Here is a 27,612-nt window from a genome sequence, read left to right on the forward strand (position 1 = left end):
GCATTATATAAGTGAGCTTAGTACTAGGCATTGCACTGAGTACTAGGAATTGCGTTGAGAAGTGAAATATGGAGGGAAGGGGTCAGGATTCCAGTAACTGATCCTGGATTTAATGATCATTTGGAATCCTAGTGGATCAGCATTGTGTCCAGGTATCTTAGCAGCTGTCTGTCTATCCCTTACCACAGGGCACAGTGAGTTACTTAGCTGTTTAGTACCGAATAGGGACTCTCTAATGTTGTGGGGCTTTCAGAATAATCACATCTGGGCATATTTTGTTAAGTTTCCCGCCTGGCAGTCCATCTGGCTCACTGATAAATTCTATAGGCATATTTTACCTACCTTCTGGATCAGTGACTCAATTATTGAACTAAGTATCTTAAAAGCTCCATGAAAGAGAACAAAGCCACCAAATACACTCATTTTCTACTGATTCTTGACTGATAAGTGAAGTCATTCATAAGTTGGAAGGTAGAGAAAATGCAGTACATCTCTCTTGCTCACTCCATAGTAAGGTTTCATTCAAGTCAAAACTGGGGATAATTATGCCATTATTAAAATGATAGACGGGGATTTTACAATAAGCTTGCTGTTTTAGTTTGACTTTAGATATTTCAAGTATTTCAGTGCCACCCAACCTTTTTCAAGTAATATATTTGGCTGGCTTGAGACTTCAGATCTTATTTATTGAAGCAAAACAAGGCAACCAATCAATTAGAAAAAACAAGCCATCAGATTATGTAATTGTCTACTGTGGTGGTTCCCAACAGAGAGCAACTGCGTCCTCAGGGGACCTATGGAAATGTCTGGAGATGTTTTTGTTGTTGTGAGTGTGTGTGTGTGTGTGTGTGTGTGTGCATCTACCCTACTGGCATTAGTGGGTAGAAGTCAGTGATGCTGTTAAATATCCTATGATGAAGAGGACGGCCCCCACAACAAAGAATTATCTAATCTGAAATATCAGTAGGGTCCAGGTTGAGAAAACTTAGCCTAATTTTGCAGCTGTTATAATTCTTCACTTTCATTGTATTTTCATTTGAAAATACATTTGGGAATCTCATGGAAGCTTGTCCTAACTGTCCAGGAAATTCATACACTCATGTATTTTTTATATATAAATTGGGTGGAGGGTCCACGAATCCTTTCTCCTAAATCTCTCCCAAAGACTCTAAGTTGAAAGTCTCTGCTTTTAGACATCCAAATCTTCACCACAATCTCAAATTCATTACTAAAACACAGAGAAGATTATTTAACAGGCTGTTCAACAGAGTAAGATACACATTTTTTTATCTAGTCAAAAATCCCAATTGAACTGGGATTCGGTTTGGGGTAAATAATTCAGGCTTGTTGAATTCAAATTTTCCTCTCTAGAATGGGCTTGGTGATATTTCCTTTAGCAATACTGGTGTTATAAATCTCAAGCTCTTGTACAAAAGGGTTAAGAATAGAGCAGACTAACCAGGCTCACCAATGCCCCCACCCCTTTTTTATTATACTTTAACAAACATAAAACTGTTCGAACATAAATATATAAATATAACAGATGCCATTTATTAACTACCTACTATGAGCCTACTATTAGCTATTTAGCATGTTATTTCTAATCATCACAACAACCTTGCAAGATACAACCTTGCATTTATTATAATTACTTTAAATGAGTAAACTAAGTCTTAAAGAGGTTAAATAAATTGCTCAAGGTCTCACAACCCCTTCCTTTTGGATTCAAATTCTCCTCTTGGCATGTGTTTGTCAGTGCTTTTGTAGGAAGAGTCTTGATTATTTAAGATTCATTTCAGTAGAGTTATATATGCACATACACACTAATAATAATAACAACAAATATTGATTTGCTGACCTAAAGGTCAGCAGCAATGATGTATATAGTAAAACTTGACTGAGAATGATAAAGGACATCTATTGACTAATGGTTGGTTTTCAACAGCTCACAAGTAGAAGTGGAGGGGAGGTTATTAGCCCAGAGGTTTTTCAGTAAGAGTTACCATGGTAGGAGGGAGGTATTTGGCTTTTCCACGTATGCCCTGTAAAGGTGAAGTAAGGGACACTTACTCAAATTCAACCTAGCTCAACTCAGCTAAAGTAGATTCTTTTTCTTTCCTTTGTGTAGGGAAAGGCATTTTTCAAGCACTTTATTTAAAAAAAGAAGAAGAAGCAATGTTACAAATTGAAAAATCTGTTAAAAATTTGGAGTGGACACCCACTCCTCCTCTAAGATCCAGCTAAAATGTAACCTCCATGGGAAGCCTTCCCTGACCTACACTGTCTTTTCTATGCTCCTTTATACTTTATATGCATCTCTATCACAGCATTCTCACACCGTATGGTAATTACTTCTCTTTCTCTCATCTTTGATCTCATGGAATGAGCTCCTTTATATACCCAACTCCTACTCCAATGCTTAGCACAAAATAGATGATCTGTGATTGTTTTTCAGTAAGTAAATGGGTGAGTGATGGTTGATTTTCCAGTGATGTATATAGATGTAGTCAAACTCCCAAACACTCAAAAGGAATGAAAAAAAATAAAGCACCCCCAGGGCCATCTCAGACCATCACAGCAGGCCCAAATGAATTATTTTCCTCTTCCTGTTATTGCCACTCCTCCTCTACAAATTTATAACGTGGAATCAGAGGACCCTGCTTACCATTTTTCCAATCATCATTACATATGGGCCCAAATACTTGTTCACGCCGAAGATGTCTAGTAGACGGATGTACCAATAAATGATGTTCACACAATAGATGACCCTCCCATCACTCCTGAAGGGCTGGTCTTGGAGACGAAGGATCATTCCGACAGAGAACAAAAGGATGGCTATTAGGTCTGTGACATTCCAGTATTCCTGCAGCCACACCTTCACTTTCTGTAGCAACTTCCCTGGTTCTGACATCAGAATCTGTAAGGCAGGAAAGAGAACGGGCTTAGGTCTGATTTCAGTCTATGTTTTCAGTCCAGTTGGAAAGTGCCTGGTCTGTTAGCTGACCTCAGTAGCTTGTTTTGTTTAGCTGGGTCTACTTGAATACGTGCATGCTAGGAATATACAACTGAGCTAAACTTAGGCCACGTAGATACAAACATTCCAGAGGCAAATATAAGCAAGAAGTTTGCTCCTTTGGGTTGCCTTACCATTCTAAGACACGCATTAGGGTTTTGCTATAAAATTACTGCTCCTAATATGCTGTAAATCTCTGAAATTCTGCTCCATCTCGGTGCCACCATATTGAGTTCCTCAGATCCCCAGGGAGGACTACTTCAGTCTTCTCTTCACATCCAGAGAATTGCATCAATATCACCTCTATTTCTAAATACAATCTGATCCAACCACTTCTCACCACTACCCACTGCTGCCACTCTATTCTAAGTCCTATCACGTCAACCAGATGATTGCAACATCTTCTAACTGGTATCTCTGCCACCACTGTTGCCCACCCTTCCTCAATCCATTCTCTGAGCAGCACACAGAATGATCTTTAAAAACTGAAGCCACGATCTGGGTGGTGATTACCCAGTTGTACAGGTAGACAGAAACTCATCAAGCTGGACCCTTATGAGTTGTTCATTTTCTTACAGGTAAATTATACCACATCTAAAAAAGCGAGAGACTTGAGAGATGCATGAGCAACAATAACAACAACAAAACTAAAGCACATTGTGGTAAGTGAATATTTACATCGTCCGATGGCTTCTAATACAAATAGAGAAAGATCCAAACTCCTTCCTGTGGCCTCATTTCCCATCCCACCATATTCTTGCCATTCCACACCTGCAGACACAGTGGTGTACACTTCAGCATAACAAGTCCATTCTATACTCAGGATATTTGCACTTGTTCCTTCTCTTGGGCATTTTCTTCTCCCAGATTTTTACATGTTTGGCTCCGCCTCATCCTCAAGATCTCTGCTCTGATGTCCCCTTCTTAGGAAGACCTTCTTTGACTAGCCTACATGCAGGGCCTCCCCATCCCCAACTAATATAATACCCTTATGTTTTGAAGATTTTATCACTATATGAAATCAACTTCTGTATGCACGTAAATATGTTGTATGTGTCTGTCTACCTAATTATCATCTCCACTGGATTGTAAACTCTGAGGGCAGACCCTTTGTTCCTCAGGGCCTGTGACATAATAGATTCTCAATAAATGTTTGTTGACTGACTGCTACATAGACACCTACCTCACAGGAATTCTCCCCTCCCTCCTCTATCATAAGCTGCTGGGTGGGGTTCTGACTGACCTTAAATCTAGAGGGGCTTTTCTGCTGCCACACGTAGGCTCTATGAAGTGCACAGTTGGATGGTGGGAGTTACCACCCGTCCCACTGCGCAGCTTGCTGGGTGGCTGTGAGGAGCCAGGAAGGCTAGGAGAGAGGCCTAGTGAGACTGTATAGCTGGGCTACCTTCACGAATCCTCTGTGTTTACCCTGAGACTTCCGTCCCTTCGAGCCATCACCAGGCCCCCTTTCCCAGCCCAGGACCTCCTCTCAAAGGAGAGGAAAGCAAGGACAGGGGGCAGATCTAATCTGCAGCTATTTATTTGAATCCTCGCGTTGCCTCTCCTGGCTTACCTTGGCCTGAAATATTAAGGAAGGGAGGTCTTAGGACGAGGGGTTGGAGTGCTGCCCAAGATACCAGAGCCAGCTGGTAGCCTCATGCTTCCTCGTCTGCAGTGCTGTATTCCTAAACCCTAGCCCATGGTTTCTTCAACTTGAGCATGCATCAGAATCACCTGGAGGGCTGGCGAAAGCACAGATGGCTGCGCCCTACGTCTGGAGAGTCTGCTTCGGTGTGCCTGGTGTGGGGCTCGAGAGTTTACATTTCTAACGAGTTCCCAGGTAAAGCTGGTGACAACAGGTTGAGGGCCACTGTCCTAGCCGTCAGGGATTTCCGCACCTGCTGCCGTCCTGGTGGCTTCTCACCGGAGTCCATCTTAAGGAGGAAAAACTCCGTGTGTGTGGGCAAAGGGGGGGATGGGAAATGACTTGGAGTTTTTCTAACCCTCAGTCCACACTTTCCTACACCTAACTGGACAACACAGAGGTTGATAGCTTCATTTTGTAACCGGCAGAAATATTTTTGTGAAATCTCAACATAAAAGAGATGGGGGCTGAGCGGCTGCGGGGAAACAGAAGCACAGAGACCCCAGCGCTAAAACTTCTCCAACAGGCCCTGAGGGGGCGTGGCGGCGGGAGGGGGCGTGGCGGCGGGCCGCGGCCCCGCCGCGCCCTCGCGGGGTTGCGGGGAGGAGGGTCCGGGTGGGAGGACGTCCGCCCAGGCGCGCTGTAAACAGTTCCGGGCTCTTGAGGGATCCCCGCGGCTTGCTTTGGTGACCGCGCGCAGAAGTATGTGGTGCTGGGAATGGGAGGGCCGCGTGTGAAACCACAAAGCCCTACTTGTATATGGGAAGGCCGGAAAGCCTACAGACTTTTCCACGTTTCCAGGATCTTGCGTGCCCGCGCGCTGCGGGAGGCGCGGAGGCGGGACCTGTGGGGTCCTCAGCCTCGGGGCGGTTGAGCATCTGGGCTGGGTCCAGGGACGCCGGGCGCGGCGGCCGCCTCGCCTCGCCAGGCCGAGGAGGAACAGGTCGGATAGGAAGGTGGTCAGCGCCTCCCTGCTCGGCCTCCTCGGACGCCGGGACTCTGGGGCTGACCCCCTGCTGACCCGAGCCTGCAGAGCCCTGCCCTGTCCGCTGTTACATGCCGCCTCAGGAGAAATGGATATCCAGGCCGGGAGGTTCCTGGCAGCCCGACTGCTTGGCAGCCTCTTCCAGAACAGTCCGTGGAGTACAGACTGCTCCCTGTCTTCTTCCAGTCTGGTCCCTGGAGGGATTCCAGTCTCCCTGCCCAAGTCTTTTCCCTTTTCTGCTTATCATGGGGAAGGAACATGCATCAGGGCGTTAAATCGCGGGAGGAGCTCCTACTGAGCAGCGCAGAGCCCTTAGCAGTAGAAGGCCTCAGTTCTCAGAGAGCGACGCAAAGACCACAGCAAATTTATTACAGTTGTTGAGTTCACAAATGGGAAGTCCACAGCCCTGGTCAGGAAGTAGAAGGCGCTGTGAATAGGAAGACCTAAGGGTGGACGATCAAGTAGAACAAGGCCAAGCAAGGCTTCATCCATTTAAAAAAAAAAAGAATAAAAAAAATCCAGTCTCATAGAATGGGACTAGTGTACCCCTCCAAACTCTCAGGATGGGGGCATGCCGATTAGAATTTAAGTATCCCCAAAGCAGTTTTAAAGTATTTTTTTTTTAAGATTTTATTTATTTATTTGAGACAGAGAGAATGAGAGACAGAGAGCATGAGAGGGAGGAGGGTCAGAGGGAGAAGCAGACTCCCTGCCGAGCAGGGAGCCCGATGCGGGACTCGATCCAGGGACTCGATCCAGGGACTCCAGGATCATGACCTGAGCCGAAGGCAGTCGCTTAACCAGCTGAGCCACCCAGGCGCCCTCCCCAAAGCAGTTTAAAAGCCCAAAAGAAGGGCTCTAAATATATTTAAGAGATTTTTGGGGGGTGATCCCCATATGATGGCATCTAATAGATACTGCATCCCTTTTTTTCTGGAAGAGAACATTCGAGAGCTATAACCTAAGATACTGAGGGTCTTTTCACCTGTCTTGGTAATGAAGGCAAGGGTGAATTTATGAATTTGTAGGAATCCTTTTTTTCTGTGGAGCCCGATACATATTTTCCCACTCACTGTAGTATAATGAGTAGGATTGTTCCAGAGCTCCTGAGGGTGCAGAGGACTTGACGGAGAGTAATTCTTCCAGAAAAGACCTTGCCTGCTGACTGTAGTTCCAGGGGGAAATGCAAAAGAATCATCACACAGCACGAGCCAGCCTTCCCTCCAGCCTAGGGAATGGGAGTTTGGGGCACGTTGAGCAGGGTTGCGGAGCCCTCTGGTGGACCATTGCTTGAGCACATTCATTTTAGCAGCTCACATTCTGAAGGCCCCTGAGACTGGCTTTGACTTCAAGCAAGTCCTATGGGAGTGGGGTTACGATAGCTCCTTTTACAAGATGGGGATTAGGGGGAGAAGAGGGGTACCCACGCCCTCAACCTGAAGGACAAGAAATCTCTTCATTTCACCTCAGTGATGCCCAGCACTGGTGGAAAGGCTGGTGCTGAACAGGTACATAATAAATGTTGAGAAGGAATAAACCAGAGGATAAATTAATGAATGAGAGCATAGTTCCTCCTCCCAGAGCTGCTGAAACGCATTTGAAGAATCAGAGGTATTGGATGACAGTGTCCAAAGAGACCCAGAGTAAAGGGTTGCAGTGCGAGTTAAAAGTGGGAAAATGGAACAATTTGAGAAGTCCTGTTTATAGAGTTGACGAAAGAGAGGCGTAAACAGTGTCGAAGACAACTGGAGGGTTTCTTGGGGCAAGAGCTCTCTGGGCAAAAGCTAGAGCAAACCCTAAGCATACACGGAGTGGCAACCTCTAGACGCACACACTGATGCTTCCCCAGGTTGTCAGCGGCCCTCAAGGCCAAGTCTGTTATTTCTATGGCAGCATTAGACAACCCAGTTTCTGGCTTAATTTGGATCCCTAGCAGCCACCTCTCCCTTCCACCCACAAGTGTAACTAACCACCGTCTTTCTCCAATGTTCTCTTTTACAAAAGTAGTTACCTCTCTCATCTTTTCTATTCCCAGGGTGAATATATAGGAAATGACGATCCATTCTTGCGTGGAAGGCCAGCGCTCCATCTTCACTAACACGATATAGTTGAAGAGCATCAAGTATCCGATGTACGCCAGCTGTAAGGAAACACAATAAATAGCACACTCTGGCTCCGAAGACCCAGGGGCCCTGCACTCGGGCAAGGCCACCGCCCCGCAGGACAGAACAAGGTCAGCAAGCAGGACGCAGAATTCACGACGGAGTTAACCTCAAAGCTTTCAACTAGTCAAATAATAATTTTTTTTAAAGATTTTATTTATTTATTTGAGACAGAGAGAATGAGAGAGAGCACATGAGAGGGGGGAGGGTCAGAGGGAGAAGCAGACTCCCTGCCGAGCAGGGAGCCCGATGTGGGACTCGATCCAGGGACTCCAGGATCATGACCTGAGCCGAAGGCAGTCGCTTAACCAACTGAGCCACCCAGGCGCCCATAGTCAAATAATAATTTTAAAAAGACTGTAATAATAGAAATCATATGATATGCTGTCTTCCTTTTGACCCTTACATGTGTCTCTGGGTCCCAGTACTTTGCTTATACCTCTGTGTCATGATGCATCATTTTGTTTCACAATTACCCAGTTTCTCATGTCTTTCTGGCTAAAAAGGGAACCTCTTCTCTCAGGGCAGTTCTTGCTCATGCCTGAGCCTCAGGTTCCTGAACTAGGGCACACAGTGGATTTGTGCCTAATGGACGCCAGGTAGATTAAATGTCTGTAGGAAGGAAAGGAAGACACATTCTGTACTTGTAAACTGGTCAAACCAACGTAAAAATAGACTGGACTTTATCTCGAAGTCCCACTTGAATTCTTTTCTGATATCATGTCTTCTTCTTTTTTTTTTTTTTCCTCCTACCTTAATGTGTTTGGCTTGGTGGGACCCTGGGAGGGTTTTATCTGTTTTCCATTGCATCACCTCCCCACCCTATCCAAGTTGGGATATTCCTCCCTGGTTTCTGCTTCTTCGAAAGAATACAAGAGAAGATAAAGCGATGTATAGAAAGGAATGGGTCTGTGTGGCCAACCGTGGCTTGGAGTGGGGTGTAATCCTCACGAGGCTCGAATCCTGGTTGAATGCTGACAGGACTGGCTGAAGTGCTAGGTGTCCGAGGAAAACTCAGGGCTCACGTTTGGTGACCGTCACTGGAAGATTCAGCTATGTCTCAACGAGTAGGGTGGAGTGGAGGAGGGCTGGTGAGGTTCTTGCACAGGGGACCGAGGAACCTCTGGAGAAGAAGGCCCCCTCAGGGAAATGGCACATAAGCTCAACCTTTTCTAGGCAATGCCTCGAGCTGACTAAGGTGCCTGCTGGCTTTGGGGGCCTTCGGGGCTGTGAGTGGGAACTGAGAGTGAGTTTATTCCTATCTGCACTCTTCAGAGCCCACATAGCAAAGAACAGGACACGGTGTGGGCAAAGAGGTTGAGGCCTTGGAGGTACGGTGTAGCTTTGGCGCCCTGGTGGGCAGCTTAGCAGGTGGAGAAAGGCACAGCCTGGCTGGGAGACAGAAGGGGAACTGGCAGCCCTACAGAGCTAAAGACAAGCTGCGTTCTCTGCTAATGGGGCCACTCACTCTCTCTCTTCCTTTCTTTCCTTTTTCAATAAAAGGGATACGTAGATTCTTAATAGGAGTCAAAGGTATTTTTAAAGACCCTATTAACATTGGTGCATTTACAGACACAACCCTATAATTTCTCATCTCTGGCAAGGTGAACAGATGTCAGAGTTCCACGAGATTAGGTGCGGAAGCTGTGGAGAGGCCGGAGGGCCAGGAGGGCTCATTCTCCACCTCACGGATGCGCTTTTGTACGCCCACCCCTTCAGGGACTGTCATTCTGTTCCACACCTCAGGTCCCACTCCGCCCCTTCAGGATCATTAGCACCCTCTGCAAACCTCACTTGAGAAGTCAGCTCTACTTAAAATCACGTAGGATGGTGTTTAAAATCTAACTTGGTTCATGTGGTTCCTGTTTTCCATTATACACTGGCATCCCACTCTCTGGTCCCCGTGAGTATTTCTCAAGACACAGTGGACTTTGATGGCTAAACTCTAAAACATATTCTCAGCCTCCTTCCGGCCTGAAATCCTTCTTTCTGGTTGCTTCTTTTTGTTTGTTGGATCCCATTGCATTGCTTCTAGGAGAAACCAGTCTCCTTAACTGCCCTGGTGTTTATTATTTTACCCAATTCATTGCAACACATTCCAAAGCATTATCTTCTCTTGTCACATGTAGGCCCAGTGACACCCACATATTCACCCAGAATCTCGGCATTTTAGCATTTAACTCCTCCAACCTGCCTCTGTCCTCCGAATACGGGTCTAGCATATTCGTTTGGTGGAAGGAATGTAGACACCCAAGTCAGTGAAATTGGGATTTAAATCCTAGCTCAGGTCCTTCCAAGCTGTATCATTTTGTGTAAATCATGTCATCTGCCTGGGCCTCCAATCCTGTGATGATAGCTACTGACCTTACAGAGCTTTGGGAAGGACTCGGGGGAGAGTCGGGGGAACAATGTGTATCTCCTTCCTGACAGTAGAGGCCCAATGAATGGTGGCTACTGTTCTTATTTGCCTCTTTTTTTCCAAGAAACTTCTATTCCTCTTGTCTCTTCTTAACCTCACTCCTTGCTTCCTTTTGATCCCATTAACTAGTCATACCTCTCCTTTTCTAAACTGCCCTCCTTATTGTTTATGCTTCTTCCATGATCAGCCTGTTCTTTAAATCCCAGTTACTCTATAATGCTTTTCCTTCCATAATCAGGCTACAATATAACATTTTGGGACAACTCTCAAAATATGGACTTCCAAAAATACGGCTTTAAACGTGTTTAAATGGCACGACAGAGGACTGGCGGCTATCTGGGAGGCAACCTATCTTAGAACTCACCAACATTCATGGGGTCTTTGCTGCAGATTACCTTAATGTGACATGCTTTCATGTTGTGTGTGTGTGTGTGTGTGTGTGTGTGTAGACACGTACACACATATCTTCTGTGAGCTTTAACAAGCTCTGGGTAGAATGTCAAAGCTTTGAACAGAAACATAACCTTATGACTCTTATTGAAGCCAGTGGGAATCCTATAAGGGTTTGTATTTTATTGGCTTCTATAGTCTTGGTATAAATTTTCCATTGACCAAGATGCACAACTCCTAAACTATGCAATGCAAGCCCCACAGCCCGAGGCAGGTTGCGTGGATCCCTGGAGGGCCTTTTCCCACGGCTGCTGGAGAGTGGAGGGGACACATGGCGTTGAAATGGAGGAAGGAGTCTGTCACTGCCAGAGGAGCTCAGAGCACGTCCCTTGCGCTCTGACTTGGGTCTTCTTTTATACCTTGAATTGGCATCCTCTCCAACTGGGCACTTGAAATGGCTTTCATTGCAAACCAGGTCTGGGAGCCAGTTGGATCCCTGCCTCCTTTCTTCTTGGAACAGAAGAGGACCCAACCTGCTCTTCCGGAAGCTTGCTAAGATATTAGAAGTGAGGTTATGTGGAATTGAGGTGTGTCCTATCTTTCAGAAACTTGGGAGCATAGAAGGGGATATTTTTTGAAATCAGAGTGGGAAATAATCTTACAGAAAAGAACACAACCGCAAGCCAAGGGGACCTTTGCTCTAAAGCTGAATTCTACTGTTAAGCCTCTCTGGGGACTTAAAAATTGGGTGCTCCTCATCTCGGCGTACTTCCTTGAGGCCTGGGCTTTGCAAATGCATAAACGTGGATTTCTGAAAGTCATGTAAACACAACCGAACAGGACTGGGGCGTCCTGTCTACAATCAGCTGTGCAGAAGGGAGCCGGACACACAGGCTCCCCTTCTCAGAGGCAGCTTCACGACCTGCGACTAATGATACAAGGAAAGCAGTGTGTCCCAAGCTTCCCGAACCACAGGACTCACTCGGGCAGCTTGTTAAACCTAGAGCCTCCTCATCTCCTCCTTGGAGATTTGATTTAATGGGTCTGTGATGGGGCCAGGATTTGCATTTCTAACAAGATTCTTTATCATCATAGAATTTTGGGAAAATACTGGGCTAAAAACTCAGCCCTCTGGGGCAGTGGTTCTCAACCCTGGCTACCCATTACAACTACCTAGGAGCTTTGAAATATCCCGATGCTTGGGCTGTGCCCCAGACAAATGATGTCAGAATCGCTGAGAAGAGAACCCAGGTGCCTTTACAAAAATAGATGAAGATAGAGATTAAATAGAACCCAGGTGTTTTTTTCTTTTTAAAGTACTCCAGGTGGTTCCAATGTGTAGCCGAGACTGAAAACCACTGTCCAGGGCATTGGTTTAAAAGCATCCTTGGGGTGCCTGGGTGGCTCAGTCGTTGAGTGTCTGCCTTCGGCTCAGGTCATGATCCCGGCCAGGGTCCTGGGATGGAGGCCCGCATCAGGCTCCCTGCTCGGCGGGAGGCCGGCTTCCCCCTCTCCCACTCCCCCTGCTGTGTTCCCCCTCTCTCTGTCTCTCTGTCAAAATGAATAAATGAAATCTTAAAACAACAACAACAACAACAATAAAAGCATCCTTGGCTAACGAATTGCTACAGCTGAATAAATGGGGACCAAGGGAATCAAGGAAATAAAGTTAATACTGAACAAAGATCAAGGGAAAAAAGAGATGTTTTGGAAGGATAAGAGAAGGGAGTCCTGTATTTGTAAAGGTGATAGGTAATTCTCGAAAGTATTGCTTCTCCTGGTTCCTTTACGCTCTACATCAGGAGTTAGCAAACTTCTTCTGTAAACGACCAGAAAGTCAATTTTTGAGACTTTGTGGGCCTGACAATCTTTATGGCAAGTAATTGACTCAACCCTTGTAGCACAAAAGCAGCCAGATTATAGGTAAACAAGTGAAATTGGTTGTGTTCCAATAAAACTTTATGGACACTGCAGTGTGAATTTCATATAATTTTCATGTGTCATAAAGTGTTCTTCGTTGATTTTATTTTCAATTCTTTAAAAATGTAAAAACCATTTGTAGCTCACAGTCCACAATAATGGGCCTGGATTTGGGACTGGATTCGCCCTGTGGGAATGTAGTTTGCGGAGTCCTGTTCTAGGCGGGGACAATTGAGGCAGCCTGGTATAAGAGGAAGGACAGGAATGGGTGTAAAATGCAGTAAAATTATTATCTTGATAAAACTGTTAGTTTAAGGAAAGTATATGTAAAGCACTTATAACAGTGCCTCACAGTAGGTGTTCAAAGAATGGGATATTATCATTATTGAGTGGATGGATGAATAAAAAACACTATGACTGTGCAATGTGACTAGCCTCGGAATAAAAACAGTTACATTTATATTGTGCTTACATGTTCCAAGCACTGTTCTAAGTGCTTTACATATTTTAACACATTTAATCTTTCCCAAATCCTACAAATTAGGTACTATTATTATCCCTATCTTAAGGAATCTGGGCACAGAGTGCTCAAGTAGCTAGTTTGAGGTCACACAATAATACTGAGAGGCACAGACAGGATTTCTGTTCAGCCTGTCTTACCCCAAAGTCCATGCTGGTCACCACTAACTTGTTTACTGCAAGGTAAAAATCATATATATGTAAAATATATAAATCAAAATTATTTTTGCAAGTCTTAATTCTTTCTGAGGAGTATTTTTTTGTAATATTCATATATTTGAGTTTTTACTTCACTGAAAAAATCTGATAATTATATTTTGATTATATCCTCTTCCAAGACCAAAGCTGAAAGCAGTAGTTTTCAGCTGGTGGCAACGTCAGCCCATAAGGGGACATGTGGCCATATCCAGAGACATTGTGGTTGTTACGCCCGGGGGCTGGAGACTGCTACGGGCATCTAGTGGGCAGAGGCCAAGGCTGCTGCTGAACATGCCATGATGCATAGGACAGTCCTCCTTCACCAGGAACCATTCTGCCCAACACGTCAATAGCGCTGAGGTTACGAAAGCCTGATTAAAAGCCGGTGTTAAGTGTTAGCATACAGAACCACACAGAACAAGACCTCAGCTAGTCATCTGAGTCATCTTGGCCTCAGACTCGGATTTTCCTTTGCTGACTCAGGTGACTGGTGTGTATGTAGCTGGTTGTGAGAAAGGCCAAAAATACAGACGCCCGTCCTTCCCCTGGGACAGTGCCACCGTGGCTGGGAGAACAGAGCTGACCTGGGCCCGAGCTCACCTTCGGCTTAAAATACCATGAAACGCAGAAGTAGAAAACCAACAGTCGAGCCATTTCTACTATATCCAGAGGCTGTTTCAGGGACCATCTTTCATCTCGAGGGCAGAAAACTCTTGCGTGGTGGGCACTGCACTGTCTTTGCTGTGACTGTAGGTTACTGTGAGTGGTTTTTGCTGCTTTGGTTGGCATGTTGTTTAATTGTGTCTGAGCAAGAAAGGTTGTTTGATGACACTCCCAGATTGGCAGTAGTCACACACTTAGGCTACCCCCCCTTTAGTGGTGTTACTTCTAACACTCTGCTCAGCCCTTACCTTTCACGTGTTCCCCAAACTCAGGATTGGCATCAAAAATGGGCAACTCTGATCCAGCGCTCATCCATCCAGAACACAGAAGTGTTTTAGAAAATGACATCTATTTTCCTGCTAGACTAGACTCATACTCATCTCACCTCTATTTCTGTCAGTTCTCACTTCTACCATTTCCTTTATTTTCTGCAAGGAGGAGAAACGCAGACACTGTGGAAGCTGCCTCGCAAATTCCACACATCTTGCAGAACATTGGGAAAAGCTTTCATTCCTGCCTGTGCGATCCTTACATTGTGACTCACAGAGGAAGCCGGGTAGGTGCACGAGAACCTGACCTTGACTCTCTGTGGTCATCCATGAGGAAGACGAAAAAGGAAGATGCTTACCGTGTAGAACCAGAACTTCACGATGGGTGCATTGTAGAATTCATAGATTTTTCTGCCCAGGGGGATTAGCCGGTGTCTGCTCTGAACTTCCTCTTCATCCTTCTTTCTGGAAGACTCCCCATTGTTTCGTCCCAACATTGCCTACAGTGGAAGAGAATCAATACCATCATGGCAGCGCTCTGGGGAACAGGTAGTTTAATTGTGCTCATTTTACAAATCAGGAATGCATGCTCATGGAGCTAGAGAGTTTTGTCCCAGGTCCCCAGAGATTCAGAGGTTGTGCCTTCCCTAAGGGTGCATTTGCATTATATATAGAATCAAAGGTTTTTGCCTGGGATGGAAGGCCTTAGGGCTAGCTCTTGATTACTCTCTTTTCTTCTACCCTGGGAGCTCTGGAAGATGTCCATGATGGAAGATACCCAGAGTTCTGAGAGGGAGAAAAATTACAGCCTGGAAAGGCCAAGAATCTGTCTTTTCTTTCCAGCCCCTCTCCCCATATATGTAATGAGACAGGAAGATCTGGATACGAATTCTGTCTTCACTCATGCTAATGACTCTTAAGTAAAAAATACACTGGACCAGTAATACCTAACTTACCCAAATGTTATGAGTGTTCCAGAGGCTAAGTTATCTGAAGTGCCTAGAGCTTAGTTAGGTGAGAAACATCTCCTCAACCCTTAGGCATAAACCTTGGTTCCTTGATTTCAAACCCCATAAATCCTGAATTACTGCTGGTATTAGTTTCATGGCAATTCCTAGGCATACCACCTTCCTCTGTGTGGAACAGTCAGCCAAGTGGGACTAGGAGAAGCAGGGCCTGACCTGGAGAGGCCTCATCTCCAAGCTGTTGGGAGTTTCTTTACAAACAGAATTGTTTCCTTCTCACTCATGGCAACAGCAGCAGCAAAAACAGTGATTAAACATCACAAAAAAGGCAGAATTTGAGGAAAGGCAAATGCACGCCTGTCTGGGCAGCAAGTGACAGGATAAGTGTCCCAAAGATGGCTGAAGATCCTATTGGTGAAGAGTTCCAGACTTTGGGTCACTCAGAAGGATGACTGAATCCTCTCTTGGATACTCAGAATCCATGGCACCTTGGGAAAATCTTTTAACCTCTCTGAATTATCTTTAAATTAGAGGTAATAATAACATCTTTTATAGGATTGGTCCATAAATCAATAAGCATCTGGCACTTAATAAGTGCTCAGTATATTCTAGCTAGTGTTTACAATGAACTGAGACTTCCTTGGATATTCTTGACTGAAATGATCTAGTTGGGAATCTCTCACCAGAAAAAAGAAAAGTGTTATCAGGGGTCTAATATAGCATAATTTATTGGCTGTCCTTCCCTTCCTTCCTTCCTTCCTCCCCCTCTCCCTCCTTCCTTCCCTTCCTTCCTTCCTTCCTTCCTTCCTTTTCTTCTTTCTTTCTTTCTTTCATTAGGTTCCATGCCCAGCATGGAGCCCAACATGGGGCCCAAACTCACAACCCTGAGATCAAGACCTGAGCTGAGATCAAGAGTTGGATGCTTAACCGACTGAGCCACTCAGGTGTGGTGGCTTTAATTCTTTCAATATTACTCTAAAGCAAGGTTAGTTCTACAATGTTTGGGAGATTTTATTTATTTTTATTATTTTATTTTATTTAAATTCAATTTGTTAACATATAGTGTATTATTAGTTTCAGAGGTAGAGTTCAGTGATTCATCAGTTGTGTGTAACACCCAGTGCTCATTCCATCAAGTGCCCTCCTTAATGCCCATCACCCAGTTACCCCATCCCCCACTTACCTCCCCTCCAGCAACCCTCAGTTTGTTCCCTATAGTTAAGGCTCTTATGTTTTACCTCCCTCTGTTTTTGTCTTATTTTATTTTTCCTTCCCTTCCCCTATGATCCGCTGTTTTGTTTCTTAAATTCCACATATGAATGAAATCATATAATAATTGTCTTTCTCTGATTGACTTATTTCACTTAGCATAATACCCTCTAGTGCCAACTATATCGTTGCAAATGGTAAGACTTTTTTTTTTTTTTTTGAGGGAAACGAGATTTTTATTAAGTGTAAGAACAGGGCAAATCCTTCTAACTGCTCAGAGACTGACAAGGATTTGGGACAAGAAAAAGGACTGGGATACAGGTTTACAGTTGAGAGATCTAACTATAGAAATAATTTGTTTATCTTGAATTTGAGAACAGATAATTCTGGTTTCAAACCACCTTACTCAAGACATACATATATAAGTTTCAACTACTTTTGTCATTGCCTCAACTATTCACCTACTCAAATATATAACAATCACAAATGATGAACCCTGTAATCAATGGGATTTCTGGAGAAGGTAACAAGGTAATTTCCATTCCTATATGGACTCTCTGGCTAGACAGTTACCTTGACTTAATGAATAGGTAAGATCCCATTTGATGGCCTATCCACGTCTTCCTTTTGATCAGTGAGCTGGGTCAACCTTCATGATGGATACAGCACATGGGGACTTCTATAAATATTGACCACTGACCTCAAGAAACTCTGAAGTTCCATGGTATTTATCCTTCTATAATTTATAATTTGTGTAACATAATTATCCTGCTTCTGTTCTACTTCTTCATCTGCTCAATAATACAGTACCATTTGGGGACAAAATAGGATGTTAGTAAAGGCAGCTTGGGGAGTTTTAGGCATCTTGGAGAGTGACATCTTGGGGTAACCTCTAGGGACAGCGGCTTCCCCAACAAAGTTGAAACAATGCCCTGGGTCCATGGACAGGCTGAGACTTTAGGAGGCAGAGTGCAAACACACTTATCTGGCAATGCATAACACAAAAACAAAAACACCATAGCCTGTTTTGCCTTTATAATTCTGATACATTCCCAAGTGAATGCTTTTTTTTAAAAGCTTTTCTTTCGTGGGTTTAAGGAAAGCATTTTTGAAATTTCATTAATTCCAGCCTAAGCAGCTTAACTCACTGATTTTCTTGATTTCTCTTCCGAGTAGCCAAACATTTCCTTTGACTACATTCCTTTAGCAGAATGTAATAGGATCAAATACAGGCAAAACTGCACAATATGGATTGGAGAATTTTTTGCTGGCTGGACACAGATGTCAAGTCTGGGAAAGATCTATGAAAGGCTATCAAGATGAAACTGAGACTCATATTTTGTATATAACTTTGGAAGGGCCATGGGAAAACATCCCAGTCCAAGAAAGGAGATGTTGGCTTAACACGGACGTCCAGATATCTTTCCTATGAAAAGAGTGGAGGTGTCAACGGGCTGCATTCTCCAATCCTCCCTGGGGTGAGTGAAGACCGGTGATCCAGCAGTGACAGAATTGTCACTGGGGTCAAAGGAAGCTCCACCTTAAAGATATCTGCTGTCCAGCCCTGACTTTATCAGCCCACAAGTCCCTTCTTCCATTCCTCCTAGTTCTTTCTGCCTGTGGGGAAGAAGGCCAGGCAGTACTGCTCATGGGCTGGCTTTCACTTGGGTTCTCAGTGAACAACAGCAGGGCTGACTCTCTGGGAAGCAGACTTTGGACCGGATCCTCAAAGCTCTACCCAGAGCAGGAGAAGGAGCTGCTTCCTTTGTTTTCTTGCTTGAGACCCAACCAGAAAGAATGCTGATTCAGCACCAGGCCGCCTTCATAGGATCCTTTCTGAGCCTTCAAGCCATGTTATACTTGACGTAGGAGGCCCATGCATTATTTTTGGATTCTTTCTGCTATATGGTAGACAGAACCAACTGAATACCTACATTTGAGACCAAGAAGGAATTCTCTGCATCCCCGAGCCTACAGGCCTCCAAGCATGACCAGTGGGATCTCCATGCCTGGGTTCTAATCCTGGCCTTGCAACTAATGAGCTGGGTAACCTTGGGCGATTTAACTTCTCTGAGTCTCAGCTTCTCATCTGTAAAATGGGATGATAATAATAGTACCTACCTCATGGGATAGTGTGAGGATTCCATGAGTAAGCACACGTCAAACATTTGTCACTATTTTCACAATATTTGCAAACATTTATCAAGGCTTACTGTGTGCCAGGCCCTGGTCTAGAGAATTTACATGTACACTTTTTAAACTGAAAAACCACCTGTGAGCTAGACAATGTTCTTGTTCCCATGACAGAGGTTAAGCAACTGTGCCCCAGGTCCCACCATGAGTGGCAGGAGGCTCGGGGCAGGATTCTAGCTCCAGGGTGTATACTCTTTACCCCTCTACTGAAGTGTTCAGTAAAGATTTGGTATTATGACTACTAATGTTTCTGTTAATGCTTAAAATATCATTCCCTATCCTCCTTGAAGGATTCAGAGGCCAACACTATGGTAAAATCTTTACAGAAGACAGTCATCTGATCCTATCACAGAGGCAAGCAGACTTGTCCACTCATTTTCATAAGAATCCTGAAATGGAGAACAAACTTAACTCTGTGAGTCAAACACTGTGAATGATTCATCAATCAAAAGAGTTGTCAAATGCCTATGCCCTGCTGTCCTTGGGGTTGGGATTGTTTCCTCTAGGAAGGAAATATTGTTGATCTGGAAGAAAAACAAGTCACAGGGTGGTCCCACTAGAATAATAATGCGAAGAGCCTTTTGTCACCGGGGCAAAACCAATTTTTGTTTTCTCTCCTCACAGGCTTTTTGGGTCATCACAGTCATGGTGGGGAAGGTGGGGGATATCAAGGAAGGCCTACGGAGTTGTTACTTGATGTCTCCAAAACTCTGAAGCCCTGTCTGTCCCTTTAATGGCATGTGATATTTTTAGACTTTGGGTACAATCCAGTAGCAGTCATGCTGCTCAGGCGGGGGCTGTGGGAAGCTGTCCCATGCCCAGCTGCCCCGTTCTCCCTGCAGAACAAAGCATCCATGTTCTATAATTATACCAGGGAGAGCTAATAAAAGCCTTCCATACAAACCTCAAAATTCAATTAATCCTGTGTTTGTGAGCCTGACCCTGAAGACAGAAAAAGGCGTAGCATCTGATCCCCAGCACAGTTCGAGCCCAGGGAAGCTGGCTCCTCCCACCACATAAATGCCTTTGCCTCCTTCGCAGGCGCAGACTGCCCTCTCACCTGCTTGCGTATAAAGCATTGCCTGTTTGGAAAGCTGAGGGTGCCTTGCTTTTGAATTTCCCTGGGTTGTCCTGTGCCACTGACTCTGGCTGAAGGATTTTGCACAGAAATAGGCCCTATGGTTATGCTATTTATGCACAGAGAAGACACTTTCATAATACCCGGGTCTCAGTACTTCAATGAAGCACCCGGTTGGAGGGTGAGCTCGGGAGTGACTGAGACTTAAGCCGTAGCATCGGGACAAGTGGGTTAGGGTTGCTGCCCGTGGACCATGACCGTGTAGTTTTCCTTACTGTCAGTTCCATGTCCTCTTCATCCTTTTCCTTCGTGGGCTTCTCTGGCTCTTCCGGCTCCTTCTCTTGAAGGTGGATTTCCTGGGCCTGAGACATATAGGGCATGTCGTCTTTGTTCTTGAACTCCAAGCTGAGAATTGAAGGAGGAAGTAGAATTCCCAGAATTACCTGAAGTAATAATAATGATAATAATAATAATCACATTTAAAGGATTAAGATTAGGGCGGGGTTTTTTTTAGAATCAGAGTGGCCTAGGGTGGGGGGGTGTGTGTACGCATGCGTGTGCGCTGTGTGTGCCCCAAGCGAGGACCTGCATCTGTTACTGCCCAGGGGGTCACTCTTGCCCATCTGAGAACTGTCACACACAGCGGTAGCTCAGCCCGATTTTGGAGAAACAGAGCATCTTGCTCAAATACATCTTACTCAGTTAACGTCCACTTGGCACGGGGGAAACTGAGGAAAGTGACAGACCCTGCCCGAGGCAAAAGTGGGAAAGAACTCAGATTCTCCTTTAGCCATTAGCACTTGGCTTTGCGAAATCAATTCATACGTATGTCCGCTGGCATTTATTTGCTAACATGTCAAGTGGAGCCGATTATGCATCATCTTGTTATCTCTGTAAAAAATGCTGTCCCCAGTTCACCTTGAGAAAGTCCATGTGGGAAAGCATGTTTTCATTGCCGATGACTCCCCTGGCATCTGTTACTATAGCGCGCGCACACAGACCCACACACCCGTGCGTTCAGTATTCGCCATGAGAACCCCCTACACAAAGACTCCAGGAGGCTCAGCACTGTGTTCCTCTCATGTATAAACGACATGCTTCCACCTCCATGGGCCCTTCTCCTGAGAGGACGATCTCATTCTGCCTTTGAATGATAATTCAGGCAGGTGACTTGCGCCCTCTCGATCTTCTCCTGCCTCTCCTCTCAGTCACTAAACTGGTTCTGCTATACAGGCTTCTGAATGCGAGCCTCCTTGAAGAAACCGCATCAAGGTGAGGGGCTCAGAGAGATCCCGAACAGTAAGTGAAAATGATCCTCAAGTAATGAGGCAGGGACAGCCTGTGCTTGAATGCCCACGGGGACTCAGGAGCAGCCAAGAGAAAAGGGAGGGTGGTGACCCTGAAGTCGGGGTGCCTGGCAGGCCTGGGAAGGCTCAGGTGGCATGCTGGCAGCCTTCAGGGGACATGACACCCTGTCCTCGGAGCTGAGAGCCAGGCTTGGCGGTCACCAGTGGTGTGGCTGTGGAGCGCCCACGACCCACGTCATGGAGCCCTTCTGTGACTCTGGGCCAAGAGCCCACGGGAAGGGTGGCATGGGGGAGGGGTGCTGGTTCCATCAGGGTGGCCTCAGCAAAATGCTCTGGTCTGATGGCCCTTCTGCTTTGGGCTGACCTCAGAGTTACCTAGATCAGGTAGCTCCAGGTAATATGAGCTTGACTTCCATTGTCAGAGCCACAAACTCTAGACAGAGAAAGCATTGGCAAACATTCTTTCAATCTTTCTCTCCCATTTTTTTCCTTCTCTGTACTCCTTTCAGTTTAATGTCTTCCTTGTGAAACACTACAGAAAACAAAGAAGCAAAGCCACATGTCATCCTACGTCTTGTACTTTCGAGCCCAGAGGTAACCACTACAAACAACTTATGGTGTATCCTTCCTGGTTACTTAACAAAATTATGTACAAATATAACTATGCACGTACATGCTTAAAAAAAACAAATATGGACTCAGGCTCTATATAACTGGTCTACAACTTGTTTTTCTTCACTTAAGAATAGATTGGGATGGGGCGCCTGGGTGGCTCAGTTGGTTAAGCAACTGCCTTCAGCTCAGGTCATGATCCCAGGGTCCTGGGATCGAGTCCCACATCGGGCTCCCTGCTCTGCGGGAAGCCTGCTTCTCCCTCTCCCACTCCCCCTGCTTGTGTTCCCTCTCTCGCTGTGTCTCTCTCTGTCAAATAAATAAATAAAATCTTTAAAAAAAAAAAAAGAATAGATTGGGATGATCTAGCAACATCTTTACGTATAAATCCGTCCCCTTTTTATTTCAGTTTAAAACATTTCTCAAGCATAGCTGCTAAGAGCCAGTGTCTCTACGACAAGGTACAAAGGAGGGCCAAGACATTCAGGCTCAGGCGGTGGTGATGGGTTGCCCAGTAAGGGGTTCTCAGTGCAGCTTGGCTTATGCCAGAGCAAATCGTACCTCCTACAGTATCTCGGTGCGCCCATCACCTCTGGATCTTCTGCAAAATACTAACGTCTGGGCATGCCATCTCTAGAGGTTCTGACTTAGCAGAATTTGGGGTAGGCCCTAGTCTCTATATGAAAAAAAAAAAGAACAACCCACTCTAGAGACTCTAGAGAAGATTCTGATACATAGTTGGGGCTTAAAACCAGCCTCCTGAGACAAGAGAATGCCCAGTCCCGCTGCAGACTTGGCTTGGCGAGCTCCAAACCAACCCTCTGGTCCTCCTAGCCAATGGGGCCTTCTGAGAGTGCTGACCTTGAGGCCTGAGTTCTTGCGCATCCGGAGCCGCCCCATCCACATATCTGTGAGCAGCATCTGGCTGCACGTGTGCGCAATGAAGTCGCGGTGCTTGGCGGCCACAGCTAGCTGCAGGCAGGTGGCGTTGCTCCAGTTCTTCAGTTCATACGTCAGCAGCTTCATGGCCAGCTGCTCATCCTGCTTGTAGGACTGGTCTAGGAGCTCCACAGCCAGCTGGCCGAAGTCCCTGGAAGACAGAATGCGAGGAGGTGTCTTTTGGCCATCTTGGAGCCTTAGATGATGAAAGCGGGGACCCAGTGGCCAAGCCACGGGAGGTGGTTACTGTGCAGTCTCATTGTTTCGTACAGGGTCTAGTCTGTTCTTTCGTTCAGCTAGTCGACATCGACTAAGCATCTACTATGTGCCGGGGGCGTAGGTCAAGCAAGACCTGGTCCTGGTACTCAAGGCCCCCAGTTCAAGGCTATGGATGGGGGAGGCAGACTAAAAATACCAACGATTAGAGTGCAGTAGGTCTTCTTAACTGGGACAGACCTCGGTTCATATTGGAGCTTTATCAACCCCAAGTGTGTGATCTTGGACAAGTTATTTAATTCTCCCAGTCTCATTTTCTTCAGCTTTAAAATACGCACAGTAAGAGGACCTACCTCTTGAGGCAGTTGAGAGGATGAAATAAAAATCTATGTATCTCTGTGTACTTCTATATCTAGCACCGTGTGCCACAAATGCTAATTATTCGTGCCCACCCTCTGTGTGAGGCGATACTACCTCCACTTAAGGGTTTGGGTAGCTAGGACCCTCCAGTATTTGAGGCCCACCTTCTCTCCTGGTCCCCCGACCACCCCACCTGCTGGGCTGGCCAACCTGGAGTTGTGGTTCAGCTCCTGGGAGATGTCGTCCACCATGTCATTCTCCGAAGCCTCGTGAGCCATGGCTTTGCAGAGCTTACAGGCCACCAGGGCCTTGGCCATGGCCTCCTCACCGTGCTGCCAGAAGAACAGGGCCATCTTCTGCCTCTTCATCAGGACGGCCCACACCATCAGCTCATGGAAAGGGAAAGGGAAGTGGTTGATCTCGGGGTCGTCCAAGTCAATGTCCACCTCTTCTTCTCGCTTCTTGGTGGTCTTTCTTCCTCGCCTTAAGGGGACATCATCCTGTAATTTTAGGGAAAAAACATAGAGGTGGAGTTAGAAATGAATCAGTTAAATTTTTAAAATGGTTATTTATTGTATATCTATTATGGGTCCTGTTCTGGAATTGACAGAGAAATGAACTAGCCTATCCCAGCTCCTATCCCAAAAGCCCCTCATGCCTAACTTTAAAACAAGTTATAATGAGTGTATAAGCACAGCCCTATGGGAACATGCCAGTGTTATACTTAATTTTTTAAAAAGTATTTTTGATGGGTCATTCCCTTCCTCTCTTCTCTTCTCTTCTTTCTTTCTTTTTCTTTCCTTCCTCCCTTCCTCCCTTCCTCCCTCCCTCCTTTCACTTTTGTCCATTTTTTTCCTACAGGTAAGGCTATTTGTGCCTCATGATGGATAGCGCTGCCCTTTTCTCTGAAAGGACAAGGACATCCTATTCTTGCAGGTGCATAAACAATACCCACACAAACAAAAGATGGAAAATGGGAAACAGATGATCTATCTCCAGTTTCTACATACCTCTTAGGTGCATTTGTGAAGTATTTCTGGCCTCTGGATCTGTTGCCAGTTGTAAACACCCATGAATAGATTTCACTCACTGGAATTTATGTGCTTCCTTGGTTTTCAAGTTAGTACTTCAAATAAGATTTATTTTACTTGTAATGCTAATGCAACCTCATGGTGGAATTTTCAAAGCTACTGTAACTTGTCCCCCCCCTTCAATACTGGAAAAAAATTCCCTTCTTTATTTTAGAATCATGTACTAAGCCTTACCAATTAAATGAACATATATATGTATATACATATATATATTTAAAATGTAAAATAAAGACAACAAATAATTGACATTAATAATTTGGGCATAAACTTACCTCCATTCCCAGTAGTTTCAAGGCTTTGGGCTGTTTAAAAAAAATGTTATACATAAAGTTAGATCTTTCTTTATAGAGGTAAGAAAAGAATCCTATTATATCTTAACCAGGTAATAGAAGAACTCTATTGTACCATACAGCATTTATTCATTTCACTGAATAAAACACCACAAGGGGAACCCACTTATAGAAATTCTAGGAGAATTAGGGATTTGGTGATTTTGGTGAATCACAGAGAATCAGAACTCCAGAGAGGCATAATGAGATTGCGAAGGGTAGAGCCTGCAGGTTTGTAATCTCTTTTATGGACCAAAATTTCTTCCATCTTTCCAGAAACGTCCTGGTTGGCTGACATCTCCATGACCTCCAGCACTTGGCTGAGCCATAAAATGTTCAGTCAAACCATAAGATGTTTCTCAAACCTCTGAAAGGCCTCTACTATCTGGAGACTTGGAATCAGAGTATGTGTTCAGAGGCTTCATGCCGGCCATCTCCCTATGTAGCTGTCCAGTAAAGCAAGGGTGTGTGGGGCTACAGGGGCATGTGCTGACCGTGGCAGAAGGTGCTCAATGACACGGAAAGTGTCAGCACATACAGTGGCATCACTGGTCATGCTGGGAATGTGCAAAATAGCCGCAGGCCAAGACGGAGAGAGAAGGCAACTCAGCGAATTACAGAACTTGATTTATATCTAAGAAGCGGAGATACGAAATTACATCTCAGGGGTCAGCAATTCCAGTTCTGTGTTCTAAGCGTTACAGAATGGTTGAGTGCTATCTTGGAAGTTGTTCGGGTAACTAATAAGGTTACAGCACTCACCATTCCTCCAAATTTTATTTTGGAATAAAACAAAAGTAGGAATAGCCTGAACCTTGTCTCTCTCCCTTTCTTTCCCTTTTAGCTTCTGAAGTGACCACCAGTTTGAAATTTGTGTGATTTTTTTTTTCTCCTTATTTATACTTTTTGGTGTTTTCAAAGTGGTCTTCGAGCCCCATCAAATACTTTCATCATCAGAAGATCAGCTGTGTTAAAAGTAGAAATCACGCCCACCACCAGCTAGAGTAACGGTTCTCAAAATGTGGTCCAGGAACCATGTGATCCTTTCTGGGGCTCTGTGAAGTCAAGGGTGTTTTCCTAAGACTACTAAGATGCTATTTGGTTTTGACACCGTGTTAACATTTTGCAGTGATGGTGCAAAGACAGTGGTGAGCAAACTGCTGGGGGCCTTAGCAGGAAAGAAGAAGGCAGGGACACCAAACTTTACTAGTTGTTGTTAGATTCCACCGTTACACATTTGAAGTTTAAAGACAAACAAAAAACCAGTTGTACTTAAGAAGCCTTTGATGAGGCCTAAGAAAAAATATTAACTTTATTAAATCTCTACCCTCGATACTAAAAAAAGTCTTTTGACTATTTTGAGGGATGAAATGGGAAATGTGCATAAAGCACTTCTGCTACATACTGAACCGGGACGGGTTGTCCTGAGGACAAACATGCAGTTATTTGGATTATGGCCACACTGTTTCATGGGCGATCGACTTGAAGGAACGACTGGCAGACAAACCATGGTTTACTTAGACTTGGACATTTGGCAGACATTTTTGGAAATGGCCGAAGTGAGGCTGTTGTTTCAAGGAAAATAACTGGTGGTATCTGTTGCCAATGACAAAATTTTCCAAGCAGAAATTAGAAAAAATTAGACTTTTTGGAAACTTGTATATCCTATCCCCCACGACCTGGACAGTTTTTCAGAAGTTAAAGACTTTTCTGATGAAATTGGAGGTGATATTAATGAAGGTGAGTTTTTGAAATTGTTTAATGTAATGTGTCAACCATCAGATCTACATAACTCAACAAACCAGTATTCTACAATGACCGGTCTACCATGTTCCAAGATCCATACAAAGTGTAAGCTCAATCAATGCATTTTAAAGTAGCAGAGTATGAAAAGTTCATTGACGTTATTTCAGATTTTGTGTTGCAACTAATCTTTAAGAAATTGCTAACTGAGTTTTGATGTATGTAGCATCAAAAAAGAGTATCTATAATTATCTGTAAAGATTTTATTAAAATACTCCTTCCTTTATATACATATGACATATATATGACACATATATGTCATATTTGTCACATATTTGTGTGAAGTCAGATTTTCTTTGTATATTTCAACCAAAACATCTGGCAGACTGAGTGCAGTAGATATGAGAATCTAGCTTTCTTCCATTAAGCCAGATATTACAGAAATATGCAAAAAATGTAGAACAATGATACTCTTACCACCAATTTTTGTTTTTGAAAATATAGTTATTTTTCATAAACATGTCATTTATGTTAACATGTAATGGGCTTCTCGAAGTTAATTTAAAATGAATTAATATTAATTAATAAATATTGTTAAGTCTTTAATTTCTAACACGATAATAGTGATCGATAGAACTCCATAAATAAGAGCTTTTTGGGGTCGTCAATAATTTTTTAAAAGTATAAATAGATCCCAATACCAAAAACCTTGAAAACGACTGAGGTAGATAAAATTAATTTGAATTTAATTATTATTCCCTGATCATTAAGGCTCACTCCCAGTGCCAGTTTCTGATTTTAACTGGACCTAGTGAGGAAAAGAAAGGATGTATCACCCAATACATTGCTTTTTTTTTTTTTTTAATGGATTTGATGGTGGAAGGAAGAGGTGGGTGGGCCAGTTGCCTTCTTATCTGATCTCCCCCTTGGAGATAAGGAGGCCACCTCCCCAATGTGTCCCGCCCTAGTCCTCCCAGGAGTCCAGAAAAGGGAACTTGCTGCAAAACTCACCCTCTTGGGGCCAAAGAGATTGTGATAGAGGGTCCGGAAGCGCTTGCGCGTGTAGTTGCAGCGATAAGCCCCGCCCATCAGGTACTCGATCACCAGGCCGATGTCAATCAGGCTGATTCTATAGTCTGGGGGCAGGTTCCCCTATGAGGGAAGAACGAAACACACACACACACAAACAAATCCAAAAGACAGCGTGGTTTACTAGGGATTCGATGCCATGTGTTCTGTAACTATTTTAGAGTAAAAAAAAAAAATGAATTAAGAAACATATGAATGTAGTATTATGCTGGTTAATTAATTCACCTTAAAATAGATCCAACCGAAACCTGGATATTCTCGCTTGGAAAGAAGACATAAGTTAAATAAGAAGATGCAG

The 27,612-nt window shown here is 44.5% G+C and overlaps 1 protein-coding gene across 12 annotated transcripts in view; it reads right to left on the reverse strand.

Moving 5' to 3' along the window:
• TRPM3 (transient receptor potential cation channel subfamily M member 3) overlaps positions 1 to 27,612 on the reverse strand; it is an 827,080-nt gene that overhangs the window by 52,123 nt on the left and 747,345 nt on the right. For 3 of the 12 annotated variants that reach the window (XM_021694429.1, XM_021694430.1, XM_044920577.1), the window contains 9 exons: positions 27,540 to 27,575; positions 27,237 to 27,377; positions 24,426 to 24,455; positions 23,273 to 23,562; positions 22,409 to 22,637; positions 19,904 to 20,071; positions 14,543 to 14,683; positions 7,655 to 7,783; positions 2,666 to 2,917 (listed from right to left, as the gene is read on the reverse strand). In XM_021694429.1, coding sequence (XP_021550104.1) covers positions 2,666 to 2,917; positions 7,655 to 7,783; positions 14,543 to 14,683; positions 19,904 to 20,071; positions 22,409 to 22,637; positions 23,273 to 23,562; positions 24,426 to 24,455; positions 27,237 to 27,377; positions 27,540 to 27,575 — 1,416 coding nt within the window. The remainder of the gene's footprint in view (positions 1 to 2,665; positions 2,918 to 7,654; positions 7,784 to 14,542; positions 14,684 to 19,903; positions 20,072 to 22,408; positions 22,638 to 23,272; positions 23,563 to 24,425; positions 24,456 to 27,236; positions 27,378 to 27,539; positions 27,576 to 27,612) is intronic. The other 9 variants (XM_021694434.1, XM_021694437.1, XM_021694432.1 and 6 more) reach the window with 3 other exon arrangements.

This window comes from Neomonachus schauinslandi, chromosome 13 (genome assembly GCF_002201575.2).
Source record: "Neomonachus schauinslandi chromosome 13, ASM220157v2, whole genome shotgun sequence".
In the NCBI taxonomy this organism is placed as follows: domain Eukaryota; kingdom Metazoa; phylum Chordata; class Mammalia; order Carnivora; family Phocidae; genus Neomonachus; species Neomonachus schauinslandi.